Raw genomic sequence first — 24,243 nt, 5'->3', positions numbered from 1 at the left:
ATGTCCCTGAGGGTTGGGAGAGAGGGAGGAGCAGCAGAGAGGGAAGATTGGCAAAAATTGCCTCATCATATGAGTGAAACATTCTTATAGGAAGGTATCATTTGTCTGGATTCTGTCCACTATTGTCAATCTCAGTGGCTCATTTGTCAAATGGGAATAGAAGGAGCCCACATTACAAGATTTTTGAAGACAAAAGAAGGTAAGCATTGTAAAATAACTGGCAAATGAAAATGTATGGATATAAAAACTGTATAGATAAATTCTGTTTGTACTGTAGACATAGGCGCACTTTCTTCTGTCCTCTCCATGGCGCTGAACCTCAGTTCGTGCACATCAAGAGCCTTTACATTGCAGTATTGTGATTCTTGCTTATTTTTGACTTCTGGATATGAAAGAGATTTGCTTTGAGGTACTTTGCCCACGAATGTGCATTTAGTTTTAATGTGGCAAATTATTCTTACTTGGTTCTCTTTGTTTTTAGTCCTATCTGGTTGTAAGTGACAAGGCTCGAGATGCAGCTGCAGTCTTGGTCTCAAAGTAAGTCACTTATACTAACATTGACCAAAGTTATGCATACGTGAAGTATTATGTGATAGTTTAAAGTTACAATATATGTAAATTGAGGCCTTTAAAAATATAAGAGTGTTACAATATATAGGCCATATGTATGATACTAGGAGGTGAGGCATGTTGTTGACCAGGCAAAATAATTTTGTGTCAATCATACTGCTAGGGAAAGTTCAAGAAAGTAAATTTATGTAATATAATTTTGTATTAATGTGCTTGCAAAAGGGAAATAAAATAACAATTTAAAATGGGCAGGATTTCAACTCCAAACATTCAGTTTGTTGAATAGTTACTGTACATAGTACACTTGAATCAGAAAATTAGTTGAGAAACATCTTCTAATTCTCTTGGGCATAATGTTGTTTTTGAAGTGTTGATCTGATTATTGAGTGTTAAAAATCTATTGAGAACAATAACAGTTAAAATATGATTATTATATTCAGAATTTCTAACTAAAAATATTTTTTAAAAATTATTTAATCCTTTAACCCAGCATATTCTGCTGTAAAAGGTATTGCATTCAGTTGCTTTATGTGGCAGCATTGTTTATGGACAATTTGATATTTGTAGGTAATTGTAGCAGGGTTTTCCCTTGCTAACTGGGCGAAGAGGCACCTTTTACCGTGGTGATTCTCTTTATTTTGCAGGGGGAGAGTAACTGGCCCTATCCACCCCCAGCACAGTACCTCCAGTGACTGTTGCTGGTGTCTATCTTGTGTGTTTTTTAGAATGTGAGCCCTTTGGGGACAGGGAGGCATCTTACTTATTTATTATTTCTCTGTGTAAACCACGCTGATCCATTTTTGGAAGGGCGGTGTAGAAATCGAATTAATAATAATAATAGTGAAGTTTGACTTTATTTTTCACAAACAAATCCCTAAACAGAGTCTTCAGAATAAACAATAGATAAACATGATGGGCCATTTGAAATTTAGTTGTCTTCCTTGTGTCTAATTGTTGCAGTACTGAAGGTGAATTTCTGCTATATGCATTGACTTTATGGAACTCATTTTTCATATGAAATTAGTGAAATGTAAAGGTCTCTGATGGCACAGCGGGGAAATGACTTGCCTAGCGAGCAAGAGGTTGCTGGTTTGAATCCCTGCTGGTACGTTTTCCAGACTATGGGAAACACCTATATCGAGCAACAGTGATATAGGAAGGTGCTGAAAGGCATCATCTCATACTGTGTGGGAGGAGGTAATGGTAAGCCCTCCTGTATTCTACCAAAGACAACCACATGGCTTTGTGGTCATGAGGAGTTGACACCAACTCAACAGCACAACTTTACTTTAAAGATCTCTTAGAGTCTCTCTTAGCATATGAGCTTAGCTTAGAGTCTCTCTTAGCATATGAGCACAACTGGGTATCTTGTAATTGCTCCTAGACACAGTACTAACATTTGTACAGAACCTTCAATAAATGCAGTGATGTGATTCCCTCCCTCTCCTCCCACACATTGATTTTTCATATGGACTTGTACAAATTATGATGAAAGCATATCGTTTTGGCAACATTTATCCCATCCTGCATGCCCTTTCTTCTAGTTTTATAGTGAACAAATCAGCTAAAAGTGAGGAATTATAATATATTTCGTGATCATATTGCTAAGCTGGAGATATGTTCACATGCAGAACATCTGTTCTGGCAAATGGGTCTTTGGGTTTCACAGAAAATATGAACTGAGGAGACCCAGGTTCAAATTCCTGCTTGGACATGAAGCTCATTAGGTGAATTTTGACCAGTCACACACTCTCAGCCTGACACAGTTTTTGTGAAGATAAAATGTGGGGGAGAATCATGCGTGCTGCCCTGAGCTCCTTGGAGGACTATTAAGGATATAAATGTAATAATTTTTATTACAGTAATTGTCCAGAGTATTGAAGTAAAGTAAATGTTAATTGCTAGTGACATCTAGTGGAGATTGTAGGTCGTTGGCTATACAAACCAACTCACATTTTGTGTTGGATTCTGAGGGAAGAAAACTGAGTGAAGATACAGAAAGTGGTAAATGTGAATTCTCTGTTATTGTTCAGTGCTGGCATTTAAAATAATACTGATTCAATCTTGTTACAAAATGAAGCTATAAAGCACTTTTTCTTTTCAAGTCTACTATTGTTCATGGTAAGAAACAAGTGTGGAATATACTTCTTCCTGCTAAGAATGAGAGGAACCAGCACTGGTTTTTAGTTAACTGCTGTCCCGAAAAGCAATGAAAGTTTGCTCCTGGGATTAACCCCTGCTAACAGGGCAAAAAGGCACCTTTTACTGTGGTGATTTTTTTTATTTAGCAGGGGGAGAGTAACTGGCCCTATCCACCCCAGCACAGTACTTCCAGTGACTGTTGCTGGTGTCTTATCTTATGTTTATTTTTAGAATGTGAGCCCTTTGGGGACAGGGATCCATCTTATTTGTTTATTATTTCTCTGTGTAAACCACCCTGAGCCATTTTGGAAGGGCAGTATAGAAATTGAATAATAATTATTATTATTCTGCTACCGACTACTGGCTATTTGCTGTCTTCCCTAGCAATTCCTGATTAAGACAGAGAAACACTTTCTTTGATCTACTAGCAGCTTTTCAGATAAGAGGAAAGCAAGAAATGCAGAACATTGTTCATTATCTGTAAATATTATACTATATAGGAAGATAGGAAATACTTTTGTTTTCCTGTTTCCAAATAGTAATTAAGTTTAGTGTATTTCTGCCCTCCTTCTCCCCCACCTTCAATTTCCAGAAAGGCTTGGTGTCAGTTGTGACTGTAAATGTCTGGGTGATGACCTTCTGATATGGTTAAAGAGCTGACTGTTGGAATGTCCCCAACCAAAATATGTTGGAAAGCATCCATTGGACAACTGCCTTTAGGAACAAAAACCAGTTTGGCTAACAGGAAGAATGAGTTACCAACTGAATTGCCCTGAATAAGTAACTTGCAGTGTTTTTTTTGTGACAGGTTTATTACCCGCCCTGATGTCAAACAAAAAAGAATGGCAGACTTCCTGGACTGGACCCTTTCAACATTATCTAAATCTTCTTTTCATACTATGGAGGGGACTATTGTAATGGATGGCATGCTTCAAGCCCTGGTAAACAATGCTATTACTTTCAGAGATAATCCCCCCCCCACCTTTTTTCTTTTCTTTTCTCTTTTAAATGCTTTTGCTGGCAGTAGCTCAGTAGCTGGCACTCAGCTACTCTCCCATCCCTTAAGCTTTGGAGACATATATATCTTTAGCTGTTTGAATTGCAGGTAGCTGCCAAGTGTAAAATGGAACAACATTCCTGTACTATTAATAGTTGCAGAGGAAGGAAGATTTCAGCAGGTGTGGGTTTTCTTATTTCTACAGCTCTATAGAAGGAGAAGCTGTACCTTCCCAAATTCTCCCTTCTGTGTAACTAAAATATACTGAAGTTTTGTTGCCTAATATTAAATCTGTCACCTACAGAAGAGTACTTGGGTTTTGTCAATTTTACCATGATGACTTGTGTGACTTGAGGCCAAATTAGGCAAGACTTGAAGCTTGTTATTAGCCCTGGTGTGCTTTCTTTTTCTTATGTGACTAGTTTGGGGGAGTTGTAAACTGGATAGGGACGTGTGTGTGTTAAGCCTATCCCCCATCATAGTCCTGACCCAGATCACCCCTCCCCACACTTGATATTTGTTTGGGGGGAGGGAAGACTCCCATTGGAGCCTGTGTGCAGATAATGGACTTGTACTTCCTTGCTGAAAATGGATTTAAGTAGGTTCACTTGATTGCTTCTTAGGTGCTATTTGTTAGCTTGGTTGTGAATGATATGACCCTCCCTTTAGGAACCTGCCATATACCAATTCAGACCATTGGTCCATCTAACTCAGTATTGTCTACACAGACTGGCAGCGGCTTCTCCAAGGTTGCAGGCAGGAATCTCTCTCAGCCCTGTCTTGGAGATGCCAGGGAGGAAACTTGGAACTTTCTGATGCTGTTCCCAGAGCGGCTCCGTCTCATCAGGGGAATATCTTACAGTATTCACACTTCTAGTCTCCCTTTCATATACAACCACAGCATACCCTGCTTAGCTAAAGAGACAAGTAATGCTTGCTACCACAAGACCAGCTGAACATTCCGACTCCAAACCTACTTCTGGGAATATCCCATTTATTTCAATGCAGTTTACTATTATTTAGTTAGTTAGTGTATTTATATAACGCCTCATACAAAAGAGTCCCTGGGCAGTTAACAATATACTATGTGTATGTATATATGTGTGTATGTATATGTATAAAGCATTAGATTTACCTCTATATAATATATGGTTTATTATTTTTTGCAAAACTTAAGAAACACCCAACCAGTTGAGTGTCTGAGGGCCTTGCCAAAGGTATTTTAAAAGGCCTCATTTTGGAGGCTTCTGGAGGCAACTGAGACTATTAGTTTCTGAAAAGTCTAAGCTAGCTTGATCATATCAGAATTCCTTTTTGCTCTGTGATATATTTATTAATTTGTATCTAGATTTTTAGACTGCTTGTTTTCCATAGGTCCCAAAGCAGTTTGCCATAGAATTAATAAACAAGTTGTTCTCGTAATAACTAATCTGCCTACTTGCCTTTTACTATGCCTTTGAGCCATCCCTATGTGTCCCTACAGCTGTAGCAAATTTGGTTCACAAATTTAAAAGGCGGTTCACAAGTTAGCTCATTTGTGCCTCAAATGTTCATGCACCTACCATCTTGAATTTGGATGGATGACATCATTACAAACCGCCAGTGAGGTGTCCCTTTGTGTCCCTACAGCTGTACCCAATTTGGTTCATATTGGTCCAGGTAAAGCAGAGTTGATGCGTGGTGGGGACACATACACATTGCCAGGTGATCTCATAAGCTTACTTTCTGTAAGGCTAAAAAGGATAAAATGCATTAAAAAACAAAAACAAAGAGCAGAACGATAAAAGCGCAGAATAGAGATGAGCATACCTAGCTCAACACCAGGGTAAAAGTACCAGATAGTAATCAAAAAGTTGTCTGAAGACCAGTGTTCCCTCTAACAGGGATTCCAAGATGTTGTTGACTACTACTCCAGCATCTCCAGCTGCAATGGCCTTTGCTTGCGGATTATGGGAGTTGTAGTCAACAACATCTGGGAATCCCTGTTAGAGAGAACACTGCTGAATACCCAAGAAAACAGTCTTCAACCATTTATGAAACAGAGAGAGAGAGAGAGAGAGAGAAGAACTGTCTTGCATACAAAGAGCATTCCATAAGATGGGGGCAATAACTGAGAATGTCCTGCCGCATGTGCACGACAACTGTTCTTGAGCCAGAGTCTATACACAAAAACAGGGCCTCTCTCCATGATTGGTTGGTAAAGCTAATTTTAATCAGTGTGCATATTCGTAACCTGTAAGGGAAAAAGGTACAAATGAAAGTATCAGCCGAGTCAAGTCACTTTTGTTGCATTTAGCCATAGACCATTGTAACTGCTATCTTCTTAGAATCAGACAGTCAACAGCAGAATAACTTCTTAAACAGTTTGTAATCTGCTTTATTTACTATGAAAATTGGAATATAAATATATTTAATACATATAGTAAAGAATAGTATCTCATTAATGCATCAGTACTCTTCTGGAACCAAGATTAATTAACCCCCTCCCCCACTACCACCATAGAGAATGCTCCAAATCTGGAAGGAAATTTGGATAGGGAGAATTTCATAATTTTTTCTAGCTTGTCCTTATATTCATTCAGGCATGGGTAGTAAATCTGCCTTTTGATGCCCAATTTGCATAGTGCACCTCATAGCTTGATTTTGTGTTCTGTTTGTACTCTTTACACTAGTGGTGGACCTGTCCAGGCTACAACTCACAATAACCAATCGGCATAACCAGTCCTCAAGCAGAGAAGCTGGCCTAATCCTGTTCCGTGTTACTTCTGTTGTAATGTTTTCAGTGATGAAGGGGATGATTAGGAGGTGAAGTTTAAGAATACTACTTCTACTCATCCCCCATTCTCCTGACCATATTTAAGACTATTGCCACAGGTGGGACAGGCTTCTTTTCCTAACCTGGCCTTGTTTCTCCAAACTGACCATGGCTTCCCAAGTCTCAAGGAGGAGATAAAGAATCCCTCCACTAGCCTGGCCAGAGTATATGTTTGGGATGGGAAAGTTGATGTATCTTTTCTGTTGTTGAATTGTGTGTACTATCCACATAATTTCATCTGGGTTCTGTTTTGTGGTATGATGCAATATCAGGAACTAGTTCTTAGATGTGCCAAAGCTGTGCTTGTGTTTCAGGGATCCCACACACAAACATGTATTGCACCCCATCGTGAGACTGACCAGTTCATCCAATTTTGGGGTGTTTGCCCACAGTTGTGGAAGTGCACCAGTGTGTTTTCTCATAGGCATAAATGGGAGTAATTCATTTTATTGGAGCAGGTACAGGATTGTAGTCATGGACACTGCTGAGCTGGGAATAATCTGTTATCTACTCTTCATGATTCTAGTGATTTGAGTGAAGGGTTTGCCATGCTCAACTGTGTCACAGATTGAGGTCCATTTACTTTGTCCTATAAGCATTGAGAACCAAGCTTCCTCCTATGCGCATAGCTCTATGCCTGCATCTGCAAAAATGTACTCAATTTCAGTTTTTCCTTATTCTTGTTCAAAGCAAGAGGAAAGAAAAATGTATTGCATTTCTGTTTTTCATTAGAGTTAAGGGTTAAAAGCCTTCTGCTCGTCAAAGTTGCATCATTGCTGCTGGTGCGTGATCAAACATGTAGGATGCATATTACAGTACTTTAATGCTTGTCATAATTCTTTTGAGTGTGGTTTGATTTCACCTGTTATTAGTGTGTGGTGTGTCTGTGTGTGAAGTGAAACAGGTGAAAACTTAACAAGCTGAATCGAAACTAGAATGAAATATAACTTCCTTGGAGCCAGAAGCCTGTGGGGGTGGGGGTATCCTCCCCTTCTTTTGACAAGAAGAGAACAGGTGTTGAGTAACTTCATTGATTTGACTGTCAACTTGGTTGTTTCTCCATATTGTTAATAATCACATAGATTGCGTATTAGTTGTCCAGTGTTCTCAGTGGTTATTTTCCTTCTATGATCCAAGATGAAATGGCAACTAACAGACAAAAATAATATAACTTGCAGCTGTGACTGTCACATGATCAATAAAACAGGGTTAGGAGAGCTCTTTCCTTAAAACTGTAAGGTGGGTTTGTCACCATGGTGGCGCTGGGATTGGGCCCGATCCCGATAGTTTACATGCACGTGCAAATAGCCTCTGTGTGAATGCAGCTCTCCTTCCATTCACAGAACAAGCTTTGACTGATGGAGCTCTACTCCACTAAAGGTGTGGATGGCACCCAATGCTTTTTTCTAAGTGCTCAGATTTCTTCTTGTGCATTAGATGGTAATTCTTACAACCACCATGTAAGAGAGAAGGGGAATGGGAATGAGGCTGAGGAAATGTGGCTTGCCCAAGATAATTCTGTCAGTCCAGGTTCAATCCCTGGCATCTCCAGCTAAAATGAACCCAGGTATTGGGTCTGGAAAGGTTCAGCCTGAGATCTTGGAGAACTGCTGCTAGTCATAGTAGATCGTATGGGCCAGATGAACCAATGTTTGCATGAAGTGAGATTTGAGCAATGGTGGTCTATTTGCAATAGTTATTTGAGAATATAGCTCCCCCTTAAGCATGAATAATGGTTTACTCTTAATAATTGACTCTTAGAGCCTATTCTGATGCTGTTTCTTTTCTCTGCATTTATGGAAGTAGATATGGATTTGGTGCTTGTGGATTCCTTACTGCTCTACGCCTGTTGTCTCACAACACATGTAATGTTTAGATTGAGATTTTTTTGGCTTTATTAGAATGCTGGATCTGCTCCCTGACCCTGTGTGATAAACAAAGGTTCTACACCCCAGAGTCTGACTCTGTGATAGGAAAGCTGCATTACAATTTACATTCAGATGAATGCAGGATCTCCTATGTTCAAATATATGCCGGGTAAATGCAGTGGTAGCATTGCCTGTTCACTTGGTAAAGGGGTGAGCAATGAGTATGTGACCCTTACACTCACTCTTCATCGTGTGATGAGATTCACTGGGAGCAGGAGGCGAAAGAAGACCGTAGCCTCTGAACAGGTCCAGAGTTTTAAAATGTTTCTTCCTGAACTTGTTTGAGCAAGCTGATATGCTACTGTTTAATTCATTGTTCTAGGCACAGTGGTTAACACTGACATAGTTCTTGTTGAAACATGCGCAGTGTATTACACAATTTGATTCCACTTATGGGCTTGTTTTTCTGCACCTGTTGATAGCTATACATCATTTCATAACAGGTGAGCTAACAGGTAGCACTGCTTGATCTCTTTCAGATGTCAGTTTTAAATACGGCACATCTGTATTGTAACTAAAAAGCAATATTTGATGCTTAATATATAGTGTTGACTGAGGATATCTACATTAAGTATCCACACCAGTGATTCCCAAATGGTATATTGGGATAGAACTGTGTGTTGGCACAGGCTTCTGTGTTCGTAGCCAATGTGGCATTAATTAATGTTTGGAACAATATAGCTAAATAAATAGAGCAATTTTATTTCTGGGTTGGAATGATTCTGAGGCAAGAGACAAAATTTTGTTGGTGGGACCCCATTAGTTAAAGGCTTGAGATTCTGGTATAGTTAATCTTTTTCAGATGGGTAGCCATGTTAGCAAAGACAACAGTCTTGTAGTACTTTAAAGACTAATACATTTATTATACCACAGAATTGCAAGAACTACAGTCTATTTCATTAGATGCAATTTGATTTGCTGTATGATGAAGTGGACTGTTGTTTATGAAAGCATATACTACTGTTGTTTGTCTCTAAGGTGTCGTAAAACCCTTTGGGATAATGTGTATATTTATACATAACACATATATGAATAATTTAATACAGCATTGATGGAGAACTGTTGGCAAACACACACACACACCTCAACAATTTGTCTATAATTTGAAGCTATATCTATTTGAGAACTCTGTTTTCTAAACGATAAACTCTTCTGTTCAGAAAGTTTGCTGTTAAGCCTGCCCCTATGTAACTAGCAAACTTTTGTTAGCCCTGCAGGGTGTAGCATGCCTGCTTCTTGCGTGACAGCAATGTCCTCATCTTGAAGTAGCCTGGGGCATAGAAACTTATTAAAATGGTGTTTAATTTCTTTTATAAGGAATACAGTATACAAATGTGAGTAATCACTTGAAAATAAAGCACTCTATCCAGCAAGTTAGTGAAACTGAAAATCTCAAGAACTATTCTTATTTGTGCCTAAGAAAAGGTCCTTTCCCTGAGAGTTGTACATGCTTAAAGTATTGTTTGATAATATCGCTGCACTCTGGTGGATTGTGCCCCAGGTAAGAAATAGCCCTGTTATGCAGTTCTTTAGTCTCAGAGGCACAAAAACGGAAGCATAGCTCTGATTGTTGCCCATATCACTGTATGTGATGTATATTTAGAAATCTAGGGAGGGAGGGCGTTGGGCGGGTGGTGTTCTGGGTACTCCCTGTTACTTTCGGCTGAACAGGGAGGTACGCTGCTGCCCCGACGGACACTTTTAAAATGGAACACTGGCGGGGGAAACATGGCAGGAGGGGTACGGTCACCCTCTCCTACCCTTAAAGGTATATCCCTTCGCCTTCGAGCCATCCCCCACCAGTTCCATGCACATCCCTAGTGTGAGTGAAAGAGGGCGTTTGTAAGAGGAGGAGAGCTGGTTATGTGGCAGTGAGCATGGATTGTCCCCTTTGTTAAGCAGGCTCTGCCCTGGTTTGCATTTGGAGGCGAGCTGGTCTAGTGCTAGCAAGCATGACTTGTCCCCCTAGCTAAGCAGGGTCCACCCTGTGTGACATATGAATGGGAGACTAGAAGTGTGAGCACTGTCAGCTATTCCCCTCAGGGGATGGAGCCGCTCTGGGAAGAGCATCTAGGTTCCAAGTTCCCTCCCTGGCAGCATCTCCAAGAGAGAGCTGAGAGAGACTCCTGCCTGCACCCTTGGAGAAGCCGCTGCCAGTCTGTGAAGACGATACTGAGCTAGATAGACCAAGGGTCTGACTCAGTATATGGCAGCTTCCTATGTTCCTATATAACACACTGATCTTATGTTTTTCTTCTTGCCTCTATATACAATTTTCTAATGTGTTTGAGATGCGGGCAGAGTGGAGTTCTAAACTGCTTCCTTTCTCTTGGCATTGGAATGAAGGGTTGAGGAACACATGATTTCCCCTAGCCCATTTTGAAGGTTCAGTTCCAGTTTGTGATTAATGCTATTGATAGTGTATAGATTTTCAATGACTCTAGTTCACTCAGAAATCTTTATGGACCATATGCCCATCTGAATTGCATCAAGCAGAAGCTAATAGACATATTCTGTTAATCCTCTAATATTTTGATTATTAGAGCTGTTTATTGGAACTGTTGACTGTGGAAGGAGAGTTGGTCTTGTGGTAGGAAGCATGAATTGTCTCCTTTGCTAAGCAGGGTACATGCTGGTTTGCATTTGAATGGGAGGCTACATGTGAGCACTGTAAGATGTTCCCCTTAGGGGATAGGGCTACTCTGGGACTGGGAAGATCTGCATGCTTGCATGTAGGAAGTTCCAGGTTCCCTCCTGGGCATCTCCAGACAGGGCTGAGAAAGACTCCTGCCTGTAACCTTGGAGAAGCCACTGCCAGTCTGTGTAGACAGTACTCAGCTAGATGGACCAATGGTCTGACTTGGTAGAAGGCAGCTTTCTATGTTCTTATGGCTCCAAATGTGAGAAAAGTACTTGAGAAGCATTTAAATGAGCCTAAGTGTAGTTGAGTTTATTTTCTCTCTCCCTTGATTCTGCAACTTCTGCACACATTACATTTAATAAGTTTATATAAAACCCATAAGTGTATGATTTTTAAAAGGAAAAATGAAACTTGAGAGCCATGGGAATCCTTGGGGATTATATGGATTATTTGCTTGCCACCCTCATTTGTATATAGATTCAGTCTTGACGATACACCTGATTCCCTTTTGTAACCATTTTTGTAAGTGTGCATTCAGTACGGTGAAATGGGCAAAGGATGAAACAGTGAATTGCCTGCCTGACCTCTGAGGGGTGCTGAAGAGCAATTGACTACCCTATCTTCAATCTTCCCTCAAGGCTGGGCATATCCCATTGCTCATAGTTTATTAGAGCCAGAGGGTAACTGCACATTCTCATGTGCTTGGCAGCAAAATGTGCCTGCTTCCAAGCAGTCATGCCATCCTTAATAGTGATGATTTGTATAGCTTGAGGAAGATGTCCCAGAGGTAATGCTGATTCTTACATCTTACAAAGGCAAAGTCTAAGTGTGTTATTTAGACAATTAGGGGGTGTGTCAGGTTTTTCCCTGATTACTAAGAAACTAGTTTTTGTTTGTACCTTGCACCATAGTATTTCGAAAGCAACAAAACCAGACCTGACACTTCTCTTGCTAGGATACGCCAATGGTTTTCTCTAATTTGTAGGTGGTGTAATTATTTAAAGGAGAGGTAGCTACATACCTCTCAACAGGTTGCTTTAGTTTGGCACATATTACGTGTTCCTATTTATATGGAAGGAATGTGGATTAGGAATGCCCAAGGCGTACATTAGACATTGTCCCTGCTTTCAATATGATATGCTGCAGACCATTAAAGTTTCTAAAAAGGAGGCAAAGCGAGCATGTTTATTGGCTACCTCATTAAAAATAGCTTTCTTCATTTTAAGGCGTACACACTTTTTGTTGCTTTAGGAGGAAGACAATCTGAACAATTTCCTCTTTTCACCTGTGTTATAAAAAGAGGTCTAGCGTTCATGGATGCTTAAAATGTAATTGCAATGTGATCTGAAGCCCAGGATCAAAGAGAGAAAGCTAAATTCATTGCATTTTATGTTTCTTTATTTCTTGTCCTGTTTTATTATTTTGAAGGAGCAATTCATTGTTTTTCACAATTCAGCCTAATAATCTCTTTGGAATAATATCATTGTCCACTGTGGTTTGGCATTTACAAAGTTTAGGCAAATTTTTTTGAAATTATGAAGCTGATGGTAAATTAAACATACTTGCTTGGGATTAAGACCCACTGACTCACTTATTCCTACTCAGTGCTGAATAAATTTGCATAGGACTGTGCTACACAGCAAGCATATTATTTGTGGATCTCAACCATGTGATAGGTTTTCATTTGGCTTTTCATGCTGAATAGTTAGCCCACTCGCACATGTATTGTCATTATGTGGCCAAACCCTTTGACAAATATTTGAGCTATAGCTAAGAATTTAGCCCACTGTCTTATAGTTATTTTTAAAAAAACAAACAAAAACCACACACATTGAAAACAGCTCTATAAGTGATTTAGAATCTGTATATTGTGTTTGGCTTCACTAAAACCCCGTACATGTGAGCCAGTACTACTCCTATTTTACAGATAAGCACAGAATGAGGGACTTGGCCCATAAGTTCATGCAGAAGTGAGATGGGTCCTAGGTCCATTAGATGCCAGTCTCTGAATCTCTTACAGTGTTATAGGGTTATCTCCCTGCCTCTCTCTAAAAAGAAATATAGTTGACAGCAGGTTGGATTGGTTTAAATAAAGGTGATTTAAATCGAGTATCTCACTGATGCTACTTCACATATTTCTTAATCAGTGGTGCCAGTCTGATCACTCAGTAGAACATTTACAACATCTAGAAAGACATGCTTCATGTTTTTCTTCATCTTATTTATTTCATCTTATTTATTTATTATTTCTCTTTGTAAACCGCCCTGAGCTATTTTTGGAAGGGTGGTATAGAAATCAAATCAAATAAATAAATAATGATAATAATAATGTTTTGCTTTTAGATAACTTGATTTTTATCAAACCAGGAAATATTATATAATGATCTTTTTTTAAAAAAAAAGTAATGGATACCTTTACTCGTTATCTTTGTCAAGCTGCCCTGCATATCCTTGTTGCACTGCTTACACTTGACATATTTTCTTTTTTACCCAGGGAAGGCATTTCTTCAAAATATTCCCAGATGGGAAGTCTCCTATACACAGAAGCAGTGACAGTTATTTGGTGGCAAAGTGTGGAGCAATACAGGAAGCTGTGTACTGAATAATGCCTCCCCCCACCTGATTGTTTTTCTACTTCACCGCCTTTCCAGTATTGGCTGGGTTCAGACTTAACATGAAACCGGAGGTCTCATCACTTCCAGTTTCACTAGCTGAATGTACACATGCAGATAAAGAAAAAAATGGACTCACAGTATCCCTCCCCAAACTCCATTTGTCACCTTCAGTTATTTCAAAGTTTCCTTGTCCCTACCTCTGGTTTGGAAGTGCCAGTGTTACATCTGAAACACTGGCACCACTGTTCACCTTCTCTGCAACCGGAGTAGAGGGAGGAAGCTCCTCCCTCAGTCTGACTCCCTATGAAGAGGAAACTCTTAAGTGTTGGTATAAAATGTTTGTGATGAGACTTCATTTTAAACATGGTTGCTGTTTTTTACATGAGAATTGGAAATTTAGTATTTTTTATACTTTAAAAAAATCTAATTTAAATCCAATTTAAATAAAAAGAACACATTTTTATTAAAACAAAACACCATCCATTTTTATCCACCCTGATTGACACAAGGCTTTACAAGCAATGGTTTATTCTCTAGGCACCTTACCCTTTCCTATAAATTCAGTTGCCGGAAATTGAAATGAGAAGAGACATTTAGAATGGAACATAATTTAAGATTATAGTCAGCATTTTTCAACACTTTAAAATACACTAGAGGTGGTTATTGCACAATTGCAAATACCTTGGTGCTTGTTGTTTCTAGTTTCCACTTCATTTCAGGCGGGGTTGTCAAATTTAAATGGATTGGAGGGCCAATTCCTTACCCAACAGGTGTCTAAGGACCACATGGAAATGATGTTAGATCCACCATATTTACCATAATCATTATCATCATCCTCTGAGGTACTGTGATGCTCTCCCCTGTACTTGACACACAGTTTCTAATGTGAAGAGAATTGGGTTTGATTAGTATATTGGGTACTCTTAAGAACACCTGATTCCTATACCTATAAATGGTTCTGTTTTGGAATATATAAAGGGGTGTTGTGGGCTGCATTGGGAACTCCTGAAGTTTCTGATAGGACTCTCAGGCCTTATGACTGTTCTAGAGCCTGAAGGCCTGTGTAGACATTGCCACCTTAACTAAGAAATGTGTGGAACTAGTTCTAGATCTTGTCAGGGTCCTTATTTCTGTGTACAGTTGGAGTCCAAAAGGTGATCTGAGATGAAAGTTATCCAGCCATTTTTGTGAGATCATTTTTACACAGTCATTCATGTCAGTTTAAACTCATCTTGCTGATTTTTGTGACTGGACAAATCCCTATATGGAAAGTAATGTCAGTTATACAATTGTATTTGCGATATAAACACTTCTCCAAAGGGTCAACAAAGATTCTGAAAATGGCTCTTAGTATATATATCATTATATATTTCTGAAGCACTGGTGATAGGAAAAGACACTTCTTTCTAACACAAGCGTATGCAGGATATTGCTAGCCTGCTTTATTTGAATTTCTCCATTGTTAGCTGGAAAAAATCAAGGCCTGATAAAGGTTCTCTGTTACTAGCATGCATTGTATTTAAAAACCATAAAACAGTCTTTGTCCATAAAGTGCTCTGTTACATTTGTAATGTAGTAGTATTCATTAATGCTTTGCCTAAGATCATGAAATACAGTTCTTCAAAATCTAAAACAAAGCAGGTGCATCGCCCCAGGGAGTTTTTGTTGCATTTACATCATAGCTGAAATTACTTAAGTCTGTAAATAGCAGTTGCATATGTGGAAATATTTCTAGGGTTGGGCCTTGTTCCTTTTATTTTAACTCCTGGCCATATTTATCCGAAAGGCTTCCTTCCTACTGGGTAACAAAACACAAGGTGGAAACAGAGTACTTAGTCTGGAGTCTGACTGAATGTTTACTTGAATAAATAAAAAATTAAATATTGTGTAGGGATATTATTTGGTTAGCATTAGCCATTTCTCCTTTAACTTGAGAAACTCTGGCATGATCCATCCCCAGTTCATCATTTATAGTGAGAAATATTATTTCAGATTTCAGTAGTGACTTGAACAGCCCTTGAAGAATATCTAGGAACTACAACTAGTGCAGAATGTGGCAGTGCTGGTTTTTCCCGGAAATACCCGTTGTTGACATATCACTTCCATTGTAAAAGTGCTGCACTTGCTGCCAATTTCCCCCCAGGTCCAATTCAAGGTGCTGGTTATGAACTTTAAAACTAAGAGACTGTCTTATTTCAGATGTTTCTGCCCACCTAACAAGATAATCTGTGTGGCAGTGCTTAAATAGATCTGGTTTGTGTGTACACAGAACAGAGCCTTCTCAGACTCTGGAATGCCCTTCTTGGGAATGTTAATTCATTGCCCCCTCCTTACTTTTTTTAGGAGTGAGTAAATGCTATTTTGTCTGCCCCTGTTCATTCCGTGGAGGTTGTGTTGAGTTTGTGCTACTGCTGATTTTGCTTGACTATTTAATTGTGTTGTTGGGTTCAGGGGTGTAGCTAGGGGAGAGGGGCCTGTGTTTGCCCCTCTCCCTAGCGGCCCCTCGGTAATGATAATAAAGATAATGAAGAAAATAGGGAGGGGTGGAGCTGGAGGGCCCTCAGGAGCTGGGGGTCTGGGTTCTTTGAACCCATCTGCTCAATTATAGCTACGTCCCTGGTTGGGTTTTTACTTGTTTAAATATTATTCATTACATTTACTGTTTTTCCTGAACACTGTCTTGAGATATGTTTTTATGAAGTATATATATTTGTTTTTAGCAGGGGCGTATCTAGGGGTAGGGCAGGCAGGGCACGTGCCCCGGGCACCACTTGAAGGGGGGTGCCATTTTTCTAAAATTAAAAAAAATTAAAATGGCTGCTGAAAACAAAATGGCCACCGCACATGCTCAAATGGCCTCTGTGAGGCCCTAGGCCATGCCAGGCCTCACAGAGGCTATTTGAGCATGCACAGTCGCCATTTTGTTTTCAATGGCCATTTAAAATATATATATATATTTTTAAAAAAATGGCCACCGCACATGCTGAAATGGTCCCTGCGAGGCCCTAGAGACCAGAGAGAGGAGGGGAAACCTTTTCAGACCCCCCCCCCACAGCCTTTAGGAAGCCCCCCGAAGGGGCTACAGGTAATTTTTTTAAATTACTTTTTTTAAAAAAATAATTTTTAAATTTTTTTTTTAAAAAATTAAGTCACTGTACACATATTCAGTTTGGCACCATGTACAGAGAATCAGATGGGTGTCAGATGCTTGGACAGGGGGCGCAATTTCAGTGCTTGCCCTAGGCACTATTTTCCCTAGATACGCCTCTGGTTTTTAGGTTGGCACTGTGTACAAATTATCTTGCCATGACTGCATCAAAGCATACTCTTCTGTACATGTATGTTCGGTCACACATATTAGGGGTGTGCACAAAACTAAAAAACCCTGTTCGGTTCAAGTAGAACTGGTCTTGAACTGAACCAGGTCCAGTCCAGTCCTGTGTTCACTAGAACCAGGCCTGGCCCAGCTCAAGTCTGAACTGGTTTGGGTGGGGGAACAATTTTTTTTAAAAAGAGAGACTTAACACCATTGCAGGGCTTTGGGGGTACTGCTGTGGCCACGGGGGATCTCCTGAGGTTCACCTTCCCCCTCCGGCCTCATCTCCAGTCATTTTTAGCTCATTACGGGCTCCTCTATGCTGGCAGTGACCATTTTGGAAACTGTCATGTATGCGCACTGGCCATCTGTGTGGCTGGGTTGTGACCCTGGCCATGCAGATGGCCAGTGTGCATGCATGATGGCCTCCAAAATGCCTGCTGCCAGCGCAGAGGGGCCCATATTGGGCCGAAACAGGCTGAAAACGCCTGAGGGAGAGGGAACCCGCTGTGGCCGTGGTGGCAGCACCTCCCACAGCCCCTTAATGGCAGTAAGTCCACTATATATATATTTTTGTTAACGAGAAAACTTGCTTTTTAAGCAAACAAAAAGCACACGAGACTGGCCCAGCAGGTTCAGATCGACCTTGAACTGAACTGGCCCTGGTCCGGCTTGAGGGCGAGCCTTCGAACCGGGCCAGTTTGAGTGTGAGCCAGCTTGACTGCAACCTGGCTTGCATATCCCTAACATATATAGCATCATAGTTACTGAGTGGTAGGAATATTGGGCAACTGGTCTGAAAAAATTGTTGGGAGATTTTACAGCTTCTAATTTCTGAGCATATTTTTTGTTTCATGTGTATTATGTGAATACTCAAAACATGATCCTATCAAACTAATTTCAGTTATAAGAAGTATGTAAAATTTCAAATTATTTTACTGTAACATAGTTTTCTCTGAATCCAAGAGCATATTTTTCCAAATATCCTGGAAAAGGGGAAAGACTTTTTAATGCATGCAGTATATAGCCAGTTGGTTCTGTTACAATGGACTTGATCCTCCCTAGATTGGATTTTTAAAAATTGTAAAATGCAGCATTCCAGAGTCCCAGGCAGTGGCCCACAATTATTATTTTGTTTTTGAGTTTATGCTCCTCATGCAAGAGTACTGGGTGCAGCAGTTTTGGTGGACATTGACTAGTGTCTTTCAAAGCTTCAAGATCATGAGAGTATAGTTACATTTGATGATAAGTTTGCAAGATAAAACAGGGGAAGACTGAAGTTATTTAGCAATCATAATAATGTATAGTTCAGATTGCATCTTGCCCCTGAGCAGTAGAGAATAAAACCCAGAGAAGAAGCATCTAAATCTTCAGATTCTACTTGCTACCTTGAGCATTTACTTCCTATCAGAAATCAGAATTCCTTGGGTTTTTTGTCCCTTCTATCTCAGACCCCTCTCCAAATGCTGCTATGTTGATTGTCATTCAGTTATTGCACAATTTATTGCTTTTATTGGGTTCTTTGCAGATAAATTTTCTGTATTCAGGCTGACTTGGACTCCACTATTTCTGCAAAGTCTGTGAAGGGGGTGTCCAGCAATCCCTCTTGCAGTATTAGACTGGACCAGTTTCAATCTGTGATTCTGAGGATGTGGACAGGCTGCTTGGGGCGGTGCGGCCTACCACTTGCTCTCTGGATCGTTGCCTGACTTGGCTGCTTCTATTTAGCAGGGAGATGGTTGGAAGTGGCCTAGTTAATATCATAAATGCATTGCTGAGGGAGGGTAGTGTGCCTCGTTGTTTGAAGGAGGCAATGGTTAGACCGCTTCTTAAGCCTTACCTGGATCCCTTAGCGATGGATAGCTACAGGCCAATCTCCCATGGTTGGGCAAGGTGATTGGGAGAGTGTTGGCCGACCAGCTCCAGGTGGTTTTGGAGGAAACTGACATTTCAAACTGGCTTTAGAGCTGGCTATGGGGTTGAGACAGCCTTGGTCAGCCTAATGAATGACCTTTTTTGGGGACTCGACAAAGTGAGTGTGACTCTGCTAGTTCTTTTGGATCTTTCAGTGGCGTTCAATACCATTGACTATGGCATCCTTCTGGATCACCTCGGGGATCTGGGGATAGGCGGCACTGCTTTGCAGTGGTTCCACTCCTATCTCTTGGGTAGGTTCCAGATGGTAGAGCTTGGTGATAGTTGCTCCTCAAAACAGGAGCTGTTATACATCAAACAAACAAACAAACAAACAAAGTGGAGTCTCTCGGGTTTCCATTCTGTCACCAATGCTTTTTAATATCTACATGAAACCACTGGGTGAGGTTGTCAGAAGATTTGGTGCTGTGTATCTGGAGCTTGTCTTTGTACTCTCTCAGCAGCCTCTGCTAAAGATGCTGTAAATTGCCATGAGCTCACTGTGAATTGGGCTTATTGCCACACAGTGCTCTGGCATATGCCAAATCTTTGCCTACAACGGCAACACATCACAAGATCTCAAGCATCTTCCAAGAAAGAGAAAGGAAGGAATAAACAGCTTTCAGTATCTTTTCATGGGAGTGGCTCTGAGAATTCCGATGGAGGACATCTGCAGCAATCTCTTATGTTAGGAGGGAAGGAAGATTCTCAGCCCTTTGTGGTGACTCAGCCACTGCCTCAGGAAAAGGAGAAGGAGTAATGACTCCCCATTGAGAGGTACAGAGGCATCCATGTGCAAACCAGACATGGAATATGCTGTCCTGCTGTGCAGCTCCAGGATATGATGGACAGGTTGCCAAGACTTAACAAAGTACACTGATTATTATACCTTCTTGGGTATCTCCATGGGAACAAATGACACTGCACAGCTATTAATGTTTTGCATCTGACTTTGAGGCTGTGGGAAGGAAGGTGAAGGTCTTGGGTGATCTTGTCAGTTCTTTCTGTAAAAGGTGGAGGGTGAGAGAGAGAAGAATTCACATGTATACACCTATTTTGTGGCAGCTTCACTGGCTGCCATTGCTTCAGAATAAATTCAGCATGATGGTTTTGACCTTTAAAGTCCTACATGGCTTGGAACCGGGGTCTCTGTCAGACTGCATTGAATCTACCAGAATCCTCAGATCCTCATCTTAGGTTCTGCTCTTGTCCCCACCAGTGACACAAATTCATTTGGCAGGGACCAGGTACAGGACCTTCTCAGTAGCTGTCTCTCCTCTTTGGAACACCCTCCCTGAGATTCTTCATCTTTCTCTCTCTCTCTCTCCTTGATTAGTTTTTAAAAGAATTTGAAAGCCCTGCTTTTTAAAGATGCTTTTTGAAATAATAAATGAATGAAGTAAATGGGGCCATTCTGGCTTAACTCATAGTACTCTAGTTAAGCAGGTCGGTGAATTGTGAATATTTGTTTTAGATATGTTGCCCCTCTTTTAAACAGACACAAAAATTGGCTGAGTTTATACATGATACAAAGCAATTATTTGTTTAGCAATCAAACAGCCATTAAACAATCAATTAATCAGTCCTTTATTACGGTCTCTGACCAGCCAAGGTTTGTTTTGTCTGAATCTGAGCCTGCCCATAAAACGTTGGTTTGTTTGACCCACCAAACCAGGACCTGAAACTATGGTTTGAAGTTGGTTTGAAACCATAGTTAGTGCTGACTGTTGCATTGTTAGCCTGCTTTCCAGTAGGCTTATGAGATCACCCAGCATTCTCTGTGTCCATGTGCCACCCCCCCCCCCAACTTCGCAATGCCTGGATCAATATGAACCAAATTGGATACAGTTGTAGGGACACATCGAGACACCTCAATGGTGTAGTTTTTGATGATGTCATCCACCCCAGTCCAAGATGGTGGATGCGTAAACATTTGAGGCACAAGTGGGCTAACTTGTGAACTGCTTAAGCGATTTGAACCAAATTTGCTGCAGCTGTATGGAAACATAGGGGCACCTCAATGGCACAGTTTGTGATGATATCATCCACCCCAATCCAAGATGGCAGATGCATGAACATTTGAGGCACAAGAGATCTAACTTGTGGAACTAGATTTGAACCAAATTTAGTCCAGTTGTGGAGACAGTGAAAAAGTAGGCTGATTAATTCTTACTAGAACAACTTGTGTTATATCTGCATTCATAAATCATAGTTAGAGATATTGCTCTGCTGCCAGAGGCTGCTACACCATGTTAACACCAATATTATGATGAACTGAAGATTTTGTGAAACTGATGGGAAGAAAAAAGACAAGCAACTCTAAACCATAGTTTGCCTTTTTGAACATCTGGAAGCTCAAACTATGATGTAGTTTCTGAGCTATTATTAGCATAAACCATGGTTTAACATTATGTCTGAAGTCATCCACTGATATTCTGTAGATATTTGCTCTTTTGAATTACATTGATCATTGCAAGTTCAGTAATTTGGAATCTTTGCACACAACTTGGAGAATCTAGGGCACATTCATGTGCTTAACTTGGGCTTCAGTCCTGTAGATTTGACTTTCTAATCTTTTTCTGTGAGTGGGTGGTTTATCTAGTATTTGATGGGCATAATGGGCAGATTTCTGTGTATGCCAGTTACTAGTGAGGTTCAGAGTATTCTCATTTGCGGTGAATGGGAAAGCTAACAGATTTTAAAATTTTACTTCAAAGAAAAACTACAGAAGTAGATAATCTTGGAGGGTCGATTTCAGGTGACTTCAATAGGTCAGCAGTACAGAATCTTTATTAGATGCGAGTAAAGAAATTTTTTTTAAAAGAACAGTAACTCTTCTGTGCTTTATTTGATGCTGCTCCTGAAACAAAATAGGTCCTTCCTGGATCTAGCTTAGCCTCCTTGAGGCTTAATGTTACAAATAAATTTTTGACAGCCATAAAGAAGTGTATCTTAAGCATATATATCTATATATTTAATTCTCTTTGCCGGCATGCGTGCCCAGGATCTGGCGGCGGAACTCTTGTGAGAGTTCCTGGCATTGGGCAAGAGTTCAGGGCAAAAAAAAAGGGCAGAGGATGGTGGTGTCAGGCTGCAAAATGGCCTGAGGAGGTGGCCTTGGCTGGCCGCCGGGAGGCAGTGGCGGGATGACCTGGCCTGGCCAGGCCAGGCCATCTTGGATAAGGGGGAGGAGACGGTGGCGGCAAAGCCCGGCCTGGCCACTGGGGGTGGGAGGCAATGGTGGGATGGCATACCAGGCCATCCCGGGTAAGGGGGAGGCAGCGGCGGCGGCGGCAAAGCCTGGCCTGGCTGCCAGGGGTGGAGGGTGGAAGCGGGATGCAGCGGGATGGCCAGCGAGATGAGAAAGTGGCGGGGAAGCAGTGGAGAGACTGGAAAGGGGATGAGTGGGCAAGAGAGTGTGGGGCAGGGTAGAGGGTGTGGTGGGCAAGGGAGTGGGGCAGGAGGGGGGTAGGGAGGGGATGGGGAAGGTGGGGCAAGAGAGTGGGGCAGGAGGGAGGGGGAGTGGGAAGCAGGGAGGGGGTGGGGGGCAAGAGAGTGGGGCAGGAGGGAGGGGGGCATGAGAGTGAGGAGGGAGGGAGAGTGGGGAAGGAGGGAGGGGGGAACAGCTGGCCCCAAATAGCGCACAGATGCTCTGTGCGGGTCGGCTAGTTATACTAGCCGACCCGCACAGGTCGGTTAGTGGCCATGGTGGTGGTAGTGAGGAAGGGACCGGTCAGCTGCTGCTGCTCCTGCAGGGAGGAGCAGGAGTGGGATGATGGTGGGGAGGTCTCTGGGGTTAGGGGCCTGCAGCTTGGCCAATCGGCGCTGGCAACGCCACAGCTGCAACCAAGAGGGTGAAGGGGATGGAAGCAATGCGATGGAGGAGGAGGAGAAGGAGCACAGCTCAGGTGAAGGTGGAGAGCTGGTCCAGTATGATTGAGAACTACTTTTGAAACATTTCTTGCGCATCTTAAAATAGTAGAATATTAAGAACATCTCTTTTCTTTTTCAGGCACAGCTTTTTAAACATGGCAAGAGGGAAGACTGTTTACCATATGGTAAGATTCTTCATAAAATTATAAACCACTTAGTAATTGGGGGAAAATACAGTGGGCATGATTGACTGGTGAACCTCAAAGGACAGTGAATTCCAAATTATCCTACAAAGTCATACCTCAGGGAGGAGTTGGATCAGGAGAAAGGGCACCCTATGAGTAGTTCTCCAGTTGTTGCTGAACACACTTTATTGTGACTGGGGATGATGGGAGTTGTAGTTCAGCAACAGCTGAAAAGGCAAGGTTGCCTACCCTTGCCCTAGAAGATCTCAATGTATGGGTGGTACACATGGGAGGATAAGATATACTGGTTCAAACCCACTTAAAACTTTAAAGGAACCTTGAATTGTGCCTGGTAATGGACCAGGAGCCAGTGTAGAAGACAAAGAATAGGGGTTGCATGCTCCCTACCCTGTGCGCATGACAGAAGTCTAGATGATGCATTCTGGATTAGCTGCAGTTTCTGAACACTTTTTGGGGCAGCCCCACATAGAAGAGAATCAACATTGGAGAATCAAGTCTCAGTGTGACCAAGACATGGGCTATTGTGGCCAGATCTAGATTACTCCTAGAGTAGATGCTTTGTGTGAGTGCAAAGCTGTAATGGTACTAGAATTTCACATTCTTTCCATACTTTCTGAGTTGAAATAAAGCATGATATTTTGATGTAGGTTTTTTCTTGCAGGTTTGTTGTACAATACAAAAGTTGATGGAAGTTGCAATAATTATTAAAAACTGTAGTGTGTTTTAATAATTATGTAATAATGTAGATAATAATGTAATAATCTCTTTAATAATGTAGTGTGTTTTAATAATTTAATAATTATTAAAAACTGTAGAGCAGAACCGCATAAAGAGCAGATGGGAGTCTGTGCCAGCAGGTCAAAGAGTCAAAAGAATAGCATACATCCGGGGAGAGATTCAGCATATAAGTGCTTATATGCCAATGCCAGAAGCCTCCGAGCCAAGATGGGTGAGCTGGAGTGCTTGGTTGCTAACGCAGAAATAGATATAGTGGGCATAACAGAAACATGGTGGAACAGTGAGAACCAGTGAGACACTGTTATCCCTGGGTATAAACTCTATAGAAAGGACAGGGAGGGGTGTCTTGGAGGAGGGGTAGCACTGTATGTTAAAGAAGGGATAGAATCTAATAAGCTAGAAAACCTAGGTGGACTGGAGTCCTCCACAGAAACCCTGTGGGTGACTATACAAGGCTGGAAAGGGAACGTGCTACTGGGGTCGTGCTA

The 24,243-nt window shown here is 41.2% G+C and overlaps 1 protein-coding gene across 4 annotated transcripts in view; it reads left to right on the top strand.

Annotated features, from left to right (window-relative positions):
• TBCD (tubulin folding cofactor D) overlaps positions 1-24,243 on the top strand; it is a 218,846-nt gene that overhangs the window by 14,229 nt on the left and 180,374 nt on the right. For all 4 annotated transcript variants that reach the window (XM_053293259.1, XM_053293260.1, XM_053293262.1 and 1 more), the window contains exons 7-9: positions 482-537; positions 3,521-3,653; positions 22,951-22,996. In XM_053293259.1, coding sequence (XP_053149234.1) covers positions 482-537; positions 3,521-3,653; positions 22,951-22,996 — 235 coding nt within the window. The remainder of the gene's footprint in view (positions 1-481; positions 538-3,520; positions 3,654-22,950; positions 22,997-24,243) is intronic.

The sequence above is a fragment of the Hemicordylus capensis genome, chromosome 2, assembly GCF_027244095.1.
Source record: "Hemicordylus capensis ecotype Gifberg chromosome 2, rHemCap1.1.pri, whole genome shotgun sequence".
NCBI lineage: Eukaryota > Metazoa > Chordata > Lepidosauria > Squamata > Cordylidae > Hemicordylus > Hemicordylus capensis.
The sequence above is the reverse complement of the archived record's forward strand: the minus strand, read 5'-3'. Positions and strand labels throughout refer to the sequence as shown.